General features: G+C 37.2%; 1 protein-coding gene across 4 annotated transcripts in view; it reads right to left on the reverse strand.

Moving 5' to 3' along the window:
- Positions 1 to 12,198, reverse strand: part of RYR2 (ryanodine receptor 2) — a 406,736-nt gene that overhangs the window by 267,133 nt on the left and 127,405 nt on the right. For all 4 annotated transcript variants that reach the window (XM_042470214.1, XM_042470205.1, XM_042470232.1 and 1 more), the window contains exon 4: positions 5,335 to 5,355. In XM_042470214.1, coding sequence (XP_042326148.1) covers positions 5,335 to 5,355 — 21 coding nt within the window. The remainder of the gene's footprint in view (positions 1 to 5,334; positions 5,356 to 12,198) is intronic.

The raw sequence follows: 12,198 nt of genomic DNA on the forward strand, positions 1-12,198 counted from the left end.
TATTATTATTATTATTATTATTATTATTATTATTATTATTATTATTATTATGTTTCATCTGGCATATTATCTATCACTCTGTGATGTTGATATAATATCTATGGATAGCTGGTATTGACATAAAGAAATATACTCCATCTTAGAAAATATTTTGCTCTTCCGGCTATGCTTATGCCAGTTATTTATTTATGGAGAGGATGCATGAAACTGTCAGGATATCTTCATGGATGATGGTATATAGTATACATAAGCTAGCAATATGTAATAAAATCATGAAATTGATATTTGAAAAAAAAACAGATTCATATATAGATAAATGATGAACAATGAATACCGTATATACTCAACTATAAGTCAACCTCATGTATAAGGGCAAATTTTGGGCCAAAATTATGGATTTTGCTATGACCCGTGGATACGTCGAGCGTAAGACTTAGGGGCATATAGCAAAGGATCTAAAGGATGAAGCAAAGCAAAACAATGTAATAGAACTCACAAAATTCCAGCAGACATAACTCTTAAGGCTGGATGGCTGGATGGATGAGAGAGTAAAGGGAGTCAGTGCTTCCAGGACAGATTGTACTCTTGCTTTTCACCAGGAGATAGTTCCTTGTTATAAATAAGAGTTCAGATACACTTACATTGACCCATGGATAAGTCGACTTAATTTTGTGGGGTCATTTTTTAACTTAAATTTCTAGACTTATACATGAGTATATACAGTATTTGGTTTCCAACCATGTGGTATAAGGCTTCGCTACAATAAGGGCACACAGGAACGAATAACACTGAACATATACTAAGATCACACAACTATCATATATAAGTACATAAAAATATCAAAGATTTTTCTAATTACAACAAATACATCAAACCAGAATGGAGCCAACACTAGACAAGCATAAACCATACACCAGTATTACTTCTCCACATAGCTGAAATGTCCAAAACAGATGTAGTGTTATTGAATACACCTCAAAACATCCGTTTTTTCTGGACCAAATACAATGTTAGAGCTAGAAATATTTTAGATAATAAGGCTAGGGCAATTATAAATGTCTTTGCAAGCTATTTTTCTTTTCAAATCATTTGTTTTGGAACATTTACCAAAGATTTTCAATTTTCCTAGAGACTGGACAGTTAGGTTAAAACATATTCACATAGTTTTCACAACATATTAAATGGATTAATGTGAACGTTTTTAAAACTATACTACAGAATAATATCACTTCCCCAAATTCTGCTCTGATGGTGGCCTCTTGTTCTTAGTACAGATTCCTCATCAGGACTATCAGATGTAGTGGCATGGTAGTCTTTGAGTGTGTTCCTGGTTTTCATAATAATAATTAATAATAATAATTTGTTTTATTTATATACCGCTATTCCAAAGATCATAGCGGTGAACAGCGAGTAAGCTAATTAGCAAGTAAGCTAATTTGCCCCCAACAGTCTGGGTATTCATTTTAGTGACCTCGGAAGGATGCAAGTCTGAGTCGAGCTTGGGCCCTTTTGCTGGTCTTGAACTTGCAACCTTGTGGTTTTGAGTGAATGGCTGCAGTACAGGCATTTAACCACTGCGCCATCAGGGCTCCATGATCTATACAATCAAATGCTTTGCTGTAGTCTATCAAACACATGCTAATTCATTTTTGGAATTCTTTGGTGAGCTCCATTAGCCATCACATGTTTGCAATGTGGTCCCTAGTGTCCCTTCCTTTTCTGAATCCTGCTTGCACCTCTGGAATCTCTCTCTCCATGTATGGTTGAAGCCTATTCTGCAGAATTTTGAGCATTATTTTGCTCAATTATTGGACAATGGAATATTACAAAATGAAATCCAGAAAGGCAATTTGCAGTAGCTTTGTTTATCTTTCACTCTGTTCATATTCATGCATGGTACCCTCATTATTTTAATGTACAGATATTAACATTTTGCTCATGGTCATCTCTGTGTTTTCCTAATGCAATCATACTCAGCTTTATCATGGGGTTTCTTACTTCAGCTCATCTAGGTCAACCAAAATAATCTGCATCTCCACTATACATGAGCCTTCTTTTAAAATACAGTTTGTGGCTACAATTCTATTTTTTTAACTGTAAACATAATCAGTGGGATAGTGGGGAACAATTAGACTTTTAGAAAGGAGCAATGCATTTGATGCTGATATTTTCTTTCAAGTTTTTAAACTCTTAATTTAATGTCATGTAGAATGCCCTACATCCCAAATCCTGTTAATTTGCTTGCTTGTTTGTTTTAGTGGACAGCTCCATTTTGTTTACATAGTAAATTCATGTAACTTTTTAGCTTTTCAGATATCCACTACCTTTTACCACTGCAACTCACATAATCTGTATCTACTAGATAGATATTCTCTTATATAAAAAGATATTTTATATTAAAGGCTTACATTTCAAAATGTAATATATAAATAGATTCAAAAAGCAAAAACTAATAAATGCTATTTTTGTATAATCCCCACTTTTACTTTTTCTTGATCTGTGATTATTATTTCACCTTGTTAAAGTCATACTGGGAAAACAGATTCTTAAATTGCAGTTGTTAGCATTTAAAGGAACAATAAATACTGGCAGAGAAATGTTTAACAGTCAGGCTCAGATGTCAGGCTCACATAGTGCCAAAATACTCATGCAACTATTGGATACATGAGCAATTTGGCAGCTTCCATGTTCACACAGCATGAGAGAAACACCAGTGGCAGCAGCAGCAAGAGATGAAAGAGGTAGCTGGCTCTATAGTATCTACTTTTTGATACACTGACTTTCAAGGGTCTTTGGAGCCTTGGTTCCAAGGTAATGGTACCTGCACAAGAAGTTCTTCTAAGCTCCACCTTCCACAGTGCCTTGGCTCCAAGGATTTCAGACAGGCATTCAAGACAGCTTGGAAGTGGTCATCTTCTGCTCCCACTCCTTTTCTCACTACTGCCTTTTTCTTGTTGATCACTTTTTCTTCACTTCAGGCTTGTCTACACTGGCTGGAAAATCTGGGGCAAGGCCAGAGCATTTACTCCAGACTGGCCCTAAATGGTGACCACAGCACTGGGTAGAACCCAGTATGACACCACTAGACTAACACAGACCAGCCAGACTGAAATCTCATTGGCTGTGCTGGCCCACTCCCATCCATGGAGGTGCTGCCAATACTTCCTCACCAACATGAGCTCCATGGAAATGCTAAGACACACCACCCCTTCTTGGAGAGTAGAATGGACACCTGTGTGATCAATGAAAGGAGTGAGTAGAGGGCACCTCTGATCACTCGTCACCATTGCTCCTGCCTTTTTCTTATTTTCCTCTCTACTGCCATGACCCTCTTACTCCTTCTTCTATGTAATTAGACTAACAGAAGCACAGGAGCTTGGCTAGAGATTAAAATTAACAGAAATACTTCTGCAATTGTCCAAATCATTGTGTGGCTTATACCCTACAACTTTTAAAAACATACCCAAAAAAAAAGACTCAACAAAATCTCAATAAGTGTTGATTGTTTCAATACTATTGTAGTCAATCTCATTTCAGTGCCAAAGTGTAAGTATGCAGTTCTAATGTGTTAATTCTGATTAGTAAATACTAAAGCATTTCCTTCTGTGGTAGTTTGATAAAATGTGGCCATAAACTAGTTGTCACAGCTTTGAGTCTACATTTTTTTGCCAGCTTGATATATGCTAACACCCATATCAGTCCCAAGCTAACTTTGTGTTTACGTTTCCCATAAGTCTGCATTTAAGATAAAAATACAGGTTGAGATTTTCTTATCTCAAATGCTTGGGACCAGATGTGTTTTGGATTTCAGCTTTTTTATTATTATTTTTTGGGATATTGGAATATTTGCAAACACATAATGAGAGGGCTTGGACATAAGACTCAAATCTAACCTTAAAATCCATTTATGTTTTGTGTATACTTTATACACATAGGCTGACAGTAATTTTATACCTAATATTTTTAATAATTTTGTGCATGTCTCAAGGAAGGAAGGCCTCCAGGTTGGATTAAGGGCTAAATCCAGCACCAGTCCTACCTACAGTAGATCCATTTAAATTAATGTAATTTCTTAATCACAGCTAATTTAAGTCTCATTCATTTCAATGGACCTACTCTATATAGGATTAATTGATTTAAACCTAGGATAGAATCTCTACGTTACCAGCCTATTTCTTCAGACAATTAAATGTTTAATTGTTCTTCTTTTAGACCAAATATGCAAATGTTTTTATTAAATTTTCACTAAAAATTGGTAAGATGTATAAATACCTATGAAAAATACAATGTAATTCTCAAATTGTTGTGAAAGGATAATACACTAGCACAATCATGAAAGCAAACAGAACGGCTGAGTCATCACAACACAAGAGTCTAAATAATTTGAGACAAGAAAACCACACAACAATCTGTACAGAATCATGGAGTTAGGCAGATACAGAATTTTACAAAGTAGATTTCTCTGATTTTTTTTAAAATAAAAAGCAAACAGACTTTAAATACAAACACTTGAATGTACACAGCAAAAGTTATACATGCTTAAGAGATTTTACAAAGATCAAATGTTACTTGCATGCCTAAACACATAATTAGACAAAGTTACATGCACACAGACAAATGGAAAACATCTGTGTCAAATTTTAAACATCTCCTCAAAACTTCTGTATGGGCTGTCCCTGGCTAGTAACTATTTCTCTTCCACCAGGAATAAAAAATTTTAAAAAATCTAACCTCAATAGCTTACATATTTTAATTATATTGTTATATAAATTTTCAATTCAAAATTAAATCAATACACTGAAAAATTAAGAAAAATTTTGAGAAAATAAGAAACAAGTACTTTAAAATAAGTATACTTTTAAGTACTGACAGTTCTTAGCAGTGTGTATTAAGCTCTAGATAAGCTTAAGAGACACTGTATTTGGTGAATAAAGCTATATAAACATATAAACATACAGGAAGGATTATGGTATTCACGTGCATTGTTCAATTAAGACACATACAGACACCAAACAATGAAAGGTTTAAAATATGTACATTTAGAAGATGAAATTGCAAGGCTCAAAACTGCAAGGCAGAATCCATTTTATAGGGCTTGTGCAATGATAAATTATAACTGCAAAACGAATGCTTTTGTATTATTATTTGAAGAGGATGAAAAACTAATTTATAAATCTAACAGTACAGCTAGCATTGCACAATAATTTTTATAATCATTTATTTTGAGCCTAGCAAAGTAGTGTAGAGTGAGACATAAAGAATTTTAAAAACAGACAAATTGACCTCTGTGATAAACAAGAATTATTTGGGATCAAGAGATTCAGAAACACATACCCATTTTTCCACATCAACTAGCTGTGGAAAGAAAAGAAATGAGTATTCTGTTATTCAGCATGATATTTAGAATTCACATTTTGATACAGAATATCTGTAGTTATTATTACTGGGATAAATCCAATGCAGTGGCATATTTACACTAATGCAACAGGATTCCTGCCTTCTATCCTTTCCTTGATAATTTTCTGTACTGCTTGAGGTGTTCAAAAGGGATTTTGTATACAGTATCTCCACTGATTGCCTCATCATCATCATCATCATCATCATCGGACTGCAGGGGAATCATATAGGTAGGTAAAACTATCTACCATCAACAGAATGACTCTCTTGGACCATCACCATCATCATAATGATCGTCATACCTTTATTGTTCTTGTTATTTAACAATATATATTTAAAGGAACAAGAGGGAACACATGCAAGAATAAAAGTCAAAGTATTTTCAACAAAAATGAATATTATATCAAAATAGATTAACTCATTTCTCACAAACAATTTTGCTTTATATAAATACTTCTACGTTCTTCATGTCTTGAAGTCAAGGTAGATACAGAAGTAATCTTGTAGAGTGCTTTAAATGTTGTATGCATACAGACGCATCAGGGCTTTCTTGACAGATATAAAAGGACAATGTGAGATTTTCAGCACCTATCACTCCCTGCTCTTTTACCAGCTTCTAAAACATAGCTGACAACAAGAGTTCCTGCATATGCCAATCTGAGTGCGCACATATGCACTCACTCCCAGAAGGGAGAGAAAACAGCATGGAAACCAAGATTGCCAGAAGTCATAGTTCTTCAGTATGTTTTCCAAGATGAGGATGCAGTTTGCAAACAGTGATATTTGGTGTGACATGTGAATCAACAAAAATTACCTTACACTTCTTGCTCTACCTCCAAAATTTTCTGCAAAACTGTAATGCAAGTTCTAAAATAGAGGTACTCAAACTTTTTCTGGCTACCACCCCCTTTCCTCCTGGGCAACAACCCTAGTGCCCCCATGTTTCAGTTCTAATGAAGATTCAAAACAATCAATCTCGGTCTCAGTCACTGCTCTCTTTGCATCCAGTGACCTCTGGCTAAGCAGCAACTGAGAAGCCTCTTGCCCATACCAGTTTTATGGCAAAGGCTGGCCTGGGCAAGAGGCTTCTTGGTCACTGCTCAACTGGCTGTTCACTCACTACTCCCTTTGTACCTGCTCACCCTGGGAGCAGCAACCAAGCATCCATGCCACCCGTCTGACAAAGGCCCATGCAGGTGAGAGGCCTCTCAGTCACTGCTCAGCCAGCCACATGGTTGCTGCTCCCAAGGTGACCAAGTGCAAAGGGAGAAGCTTTCCCGCAGTGAGGGAATACTCTCAATCCTTCTTCATTGGGACAGAGAGGGTTGCAGCTGGTATGTATATAGGGGGTTTACAGAGAGCCTGGAGTGGATGGGGAAAGGGAGAGATTTTAACTAAGGGGGGCTGCTTCAAAGTGAAGGACTATTTCCAAGAATTGAGCCCAGATACTCTTCCCCCCTTCTTCCCCCAGAGACATGTCTTCCCAACACAGTTTCTACAGTTTCTGTAAACCTACCAGCCAAGTCTCAGCAAACCTCACAAAGCTTAAGCAGGTTCCCAAATGTGAACGCTCCTTTTTGCCACCACTTTTCCTCCACTGCCACATGCTCTAACTCTTTGCTCCAGCCAGTCCCAAAATGATGCTGCTCCAAGCCATAAAAGTAATGTCCTGTGCCCAAGCCTCACAGGTTTTCCAATTGCAACTGCCACACCAGCTATGGGACTGAGCTCACACAGACAGGCAAAGAGAAGGAGATGCCACTATACAGAATGCACTGTGGTTTTAAGCAACCTTAAAAAAAAGTTTCATGCAAACTTCATCCCCACCTAAAAGCCACTCGTTCCCCTTGTCTTTCTTTCACACCCATATTTTGACTGAAGACCCCTTTGACTGAAGGCCCCTACTGCCCCTTGTCCCTCACTACCACCCCAGCTGTCCCCTTTCTCCCTACCCCCCTTGATCTTTCCAGCACCCCCTGGGGGAATATATTGCCCACTTTGGGAATCACTGTTCTAAACTAAATAGAAAGCAAGAGCAAACAGGTTGCCATAGATATTGGTTGGTCATGTATTTGGAACCAAGGTTAGATTCCAAACTATGGTTAGCACAGGCCATGAACTTGTACTATATCTAAACTTCATCTGTCTTCCCTGTCTAGAGAAAAGTGACAGAGCATAATTGAAGCAGCAGCTGTCAATCACCACCTACTTTCCTTAATTTCTCAGCCACCCTAAAATATCTAGGAGGCTCTCAGAGATGGTTCAGATATGTTTTTAGGCAAGATTATAACAATAATAGAAGAACGATTGGAAATCTATCTGGAAAGAAGACAGAAAATGAATGTTTATTCATTCTGAGTCTCTATTCAGGGTACTTGGGTCTATCCATCTCTCTTCCATTATTGGAACTGTTGCTTTGCAATTTATTTACTTTCTGGTATTGCAATTCACATTTATATCCAATCATGTACAGTATAGGAACAAGGAATCAGGCTCACATCAGGCTTACACTTTGATGGGCTCTTGCCCCAGCTCATTGCCAACTGTTCAGTATGATGTATAAATAAGGTGCAAGAATAGTGATATGATTTATTTCATGAGACCTAAATTCAACATCACACCGATGTTGCAATGTCAATGTGTATTTTGTGTGGTGGAACCTTCTACCCCTTCCCCTGCAGCAGTGTTCAGAAACTGGTTATGGAGAGCTACTCAGCCCTGTAGGCCAGGTTTTTCAGATGATGTGGGGACCAATTTCACAAATAAAAGTAGTTCTATCAGTATTCAGCCTCATCCCAGCCAACAGCATAAACTAGAGTTAAAGCATTGGGGTCTATATCATGAGATCTTTAATATATTAAGAGGCGGTGATAACATGTGTCTAGCCTGCTCAAATATGCCCTGTTTCAAATTACAAAAAAAGACACTGCGGATTGGAGCAAAGGCCTATCTACACTAACAATTTTTGACTAATCTCCAGCCAGAGCCTAAGGAAAGTAGACCATGAGTATGATAACACTGCCCCAAATGCAATGACATTCTGCCACTAATACCGGAAGTAATATACAGTATATCCATCATGATTAGAAGCCACTGATAGCCTTATCCTACTTTAAGATGCTTAATCCCGTCAAGCTGACAGCTACCTATATACCTTGTGCTAACAAATTCCACAGCTATGTCTGTGCTATGTGAAGAATTACTTCCTTTTTCACTCTCTTTGCCAGCTGAGGTATATCTGTATTATTCAATTTCACTGGATAATACAGGTATACCTGAGTTGGCAAAGTCAATAGCTTCCTCATAGTTACTTCTTTAAGAGAAAATTTGGTACCAGAGGTAGAAAGAAATAACATAGAAGGAATAAGGATATGTTCCTACACACACACAAAAGCAGTTGAACATGGTTCAGCAAACTTTTCATTAAAAACAAACACATATGCACAAATGAAATGAAACATTTCATTATCTAAAGCCTTGCATAAGTCAAGTAGAACATGGTGAACCTCCTAGAAATCACTTGAAGACTTATTTCAAAAGGCAACTAGAGATTTTTTTTTCTTTCACCAGGTTCTGCTTTTCTTATGATTTCCATTTTAGTGGCCAAATTTATAAATCTCTGTTTTGTTTTTGTTTTATTTCACCAGCTGGGAGTGGGGCTGCCAAAAACCCTACTTAACCCAGGATAATAGATGTTGGGGGGGCTTTCTGAGTTTTTCTAAAAGATCACATTCTTGTCTGTGTGAATAACTGATGTTTATTTGTGTGAATAACTGAATGGTCCCCCAGGGACGTAGCCAGGATTTTAGGAAGGGGGGGGCAGACTAAGTGCCACCATTATAATGGGGCTTGGGCGTGGCGGTGCAGCAGCACGCGCCATTCATTTTTCTAATGGAAGGGGGGGTCCGGACCCCAAGCCCCCCCCCCCCCCGGCTACATCCCTGGGTCCCCTTATCAGAGGCTTTGTAAGCCTGTACTGATATTACAGGAAAAAGAGGAAACATTCTCTTACCATGCATATTTATATACACCTCTATTAAATCTTGTCTTCTTTAATATATTCTTTTCAACTTAGTAAAGGAGATTAGCAGTGCCCCCTATGGTTGGACACGACTTCACAACCTTTACCTTTACCCAATTATACAATATCCTTTTTTTTAAAACTTACAGTGACCAGAAGAGTGCACAGTATCCCTAGTGTGGCCACACCATAAATTTGCATAAAGATATTATGAAATTGAACGTTTTCTTTCATTTTTAATATTCCCAAACCTCAGCATGGAATTTGTCTTTGTCAATCCACCCACTGGATTAATATTTGCATTGAACTAATCACTCTATTGGCATATATGTGAAGTCAGGATTTTTTTTCCCAGTGTGCATCACTTCACTTGCCTACACAAAACTAGATTTGCCATTGTAATGCCCAGTTTGTATATTTTGCAAACTGCCAATTTTTGTTCTAATAACCCTAAATAACTTGCATTGTTAGCAAGCTTGACCTCCCCACTGTTCACTCCTAACTCCAGGTCATTTATGAACTAGGTGAAAAAGCCTGATGCAAAGTCTTGATGCATATCCTTGGGGGAAGACAATGTTTACAGCCTTTCATTGTGAAAGCAATTCATTTGTTTTTCCCAGTGATGCAGACTTGAGTCAATTGACTCAGACTTAAGTCAGACTCAAGTCACTGCAATAACTTTGACTTGACAAAAATGACACATTGACTTGATTAGACTTGAGACTTGTATATTTTTGTATATTGGTTTGCTGTTGCCATTTACTTTGAGCAGAAGGCAAGACCTATGCCCAAAGTGCAGGGTGCATTTCTCAGAAGGGAACAGCAAATGCATTAGGCAATGGGCTTGAGGTGGAATGATCCTTTCAGAGCTTTACAAAAGCTTTAGAAGTTTCCTATGATGTGCAGTGGGGACAGGCTGTCAAGCAGACCTCAAATCACCCCACAGGCCCATTGCCTATCACACTTGCTGTAACCTCTGAGTAACACTCCCTGCCTCCCTTTTTTTTCTGTTAAAAAGTTAGTTCCCAGACTTGAGCCTCAACTTCAAAGTATCTTGCATGGACCTGAGACTCAACCTGAGACTTGAAGGTAGAAACTTGAGAACCGACTTAAAACCTGGACTAAAATAGCTGAATACGTCACTGGTTCCTCCCCTCTGCTTTTTAACCTTTTTCTTAAATGATCTGGAAGTGGGGTGATGGCACCATCATGACACCAACAGAATAGAATCTTTATTACAGTCATAGACCAACATAAATGACACCAAATTATTTAGGGTGAATAAAGCACAAAGGGAGATGGGGGAAAGATTCCAAAAGATCTCTCCAAATTGAGGAAACAGAAATTAAAATGTAAATGTAATTCAGTGTAAGCAAATGTAAAATGATACAGGAAATTTTGGTATGATCCAACATGGCTCTAACACTCTTATGGATTCATCATATGCCAGTAGTAATAACTTCACACAAATAATATTCATGTTCTTTCATGTTTATTTAGACACAAATTAATCTCATGTTGTTTTTGCATCAGCATAACCTACATGCTGGCTGTTTTGACAAGAATTTGGTAACCTAAAAGCTGTCCTCAACCCAGGCTATAAGTTGTTGCTATGCTTCCTTTTGAAGAAGCTCAATTCTTCTAAATTATTTAAGAGAACTGAACAGTCAGTAGTGTTTCTATAATGGCTGGATGAGACTTGCATTAATTATCCATCATTCCATTGTAGAAGTGCCCATTTATTTCAAATGAATGTTTTTATAACTTTTAAATCTCCAAATCAATTTTAGCCACATTTTTAAAGCCTGTTATACACAGTGGGCTAAATCCCAGTGTCACTCTTAACTACTTTGGGCTGATCCACAGGCATGGTGTACAGATGGTGCACATTCCTGTATTGGGTCAAAGCTACATTATTACATACAGCTCTGAAAGAAGGCAAGAATTACCACTTCAAATTAAAGAAACATTTATAGTATCATAACACTATTTTAGGTAGACAAATTAACAATAAAGCTCATAGATTTTAAAGTAAAATAAAAATGACTAAACAACCATTTGAAAAATCACCTAGGAATTAGTTGGCTCATAACAGAATTTAGTACGACCTCCATCTTAACTAATAAGTATTATACAAAAATGTTTTTATAACCCAAATGCTCTAGGAAGTTATGAAAACACTATGAAGTTAAAACATGTTTTCCTTGTTTACCACTTCACTTGTACTGTTAAGTAATCATATATTACTTAATTTGACAAAAAATCTTTCAAGGTCTGACAGGAAAGAAGAGTCTTGCAAAAAAGAAGAAAGAGGGTTTTCCCCCCAAGGAATAAAACAACAAAAGCTACTACCAAAATCAGCCAAAGGATTTGAATAAAAACCAGTATGATCCCAATATATCCACTGAGAATGTGGCTCTTTCCAACTGAAAAACATGGAAGTAAAGTGTGTGGGGTACAAAACATGGCCCTGGGGCCACAAGTTGCTATTCTGGCCCTTAATCCCTTTTGTTATTTCCCAGAAAAGGCAAACTGTTCACCCTCAATTCTGAGAGTAGCAATTCATTTGTAAATAGGGTTTAAGGTCTTCCAGAGAGTCTAGATTTTTTTAAAAAAATAAAACAGATGTGTCTTCCAACCACTTTAGCACTTTTAGCAACCCATGAAGCCCTGGTTTATGGATTCCTGGTGCCAAAACATTGTCCCCAGACCCAAAACAGTTTCCTACACCTAAATTAATCAGAAAATGCTTTTGGCTGAATTGTATTCTTAATAGACGT

Source organism: Sceloporus undulatus, chromosome 1, assembly GCF_019175285.1.
Source record: "Sceloporus undulatus isolate JIND9_A2432 ecotype Alabama chromosome 1, SceUnd_v1.1, whole genome shotgun sequence".
NCBI classification, from domain to species: domain Eukaryota; kingdom Metazoa; phylum Chordata; class Lepidosauria; order Squamata; family Phrynosomatidae; genus Sceloporus; species Sceloporus undulatus.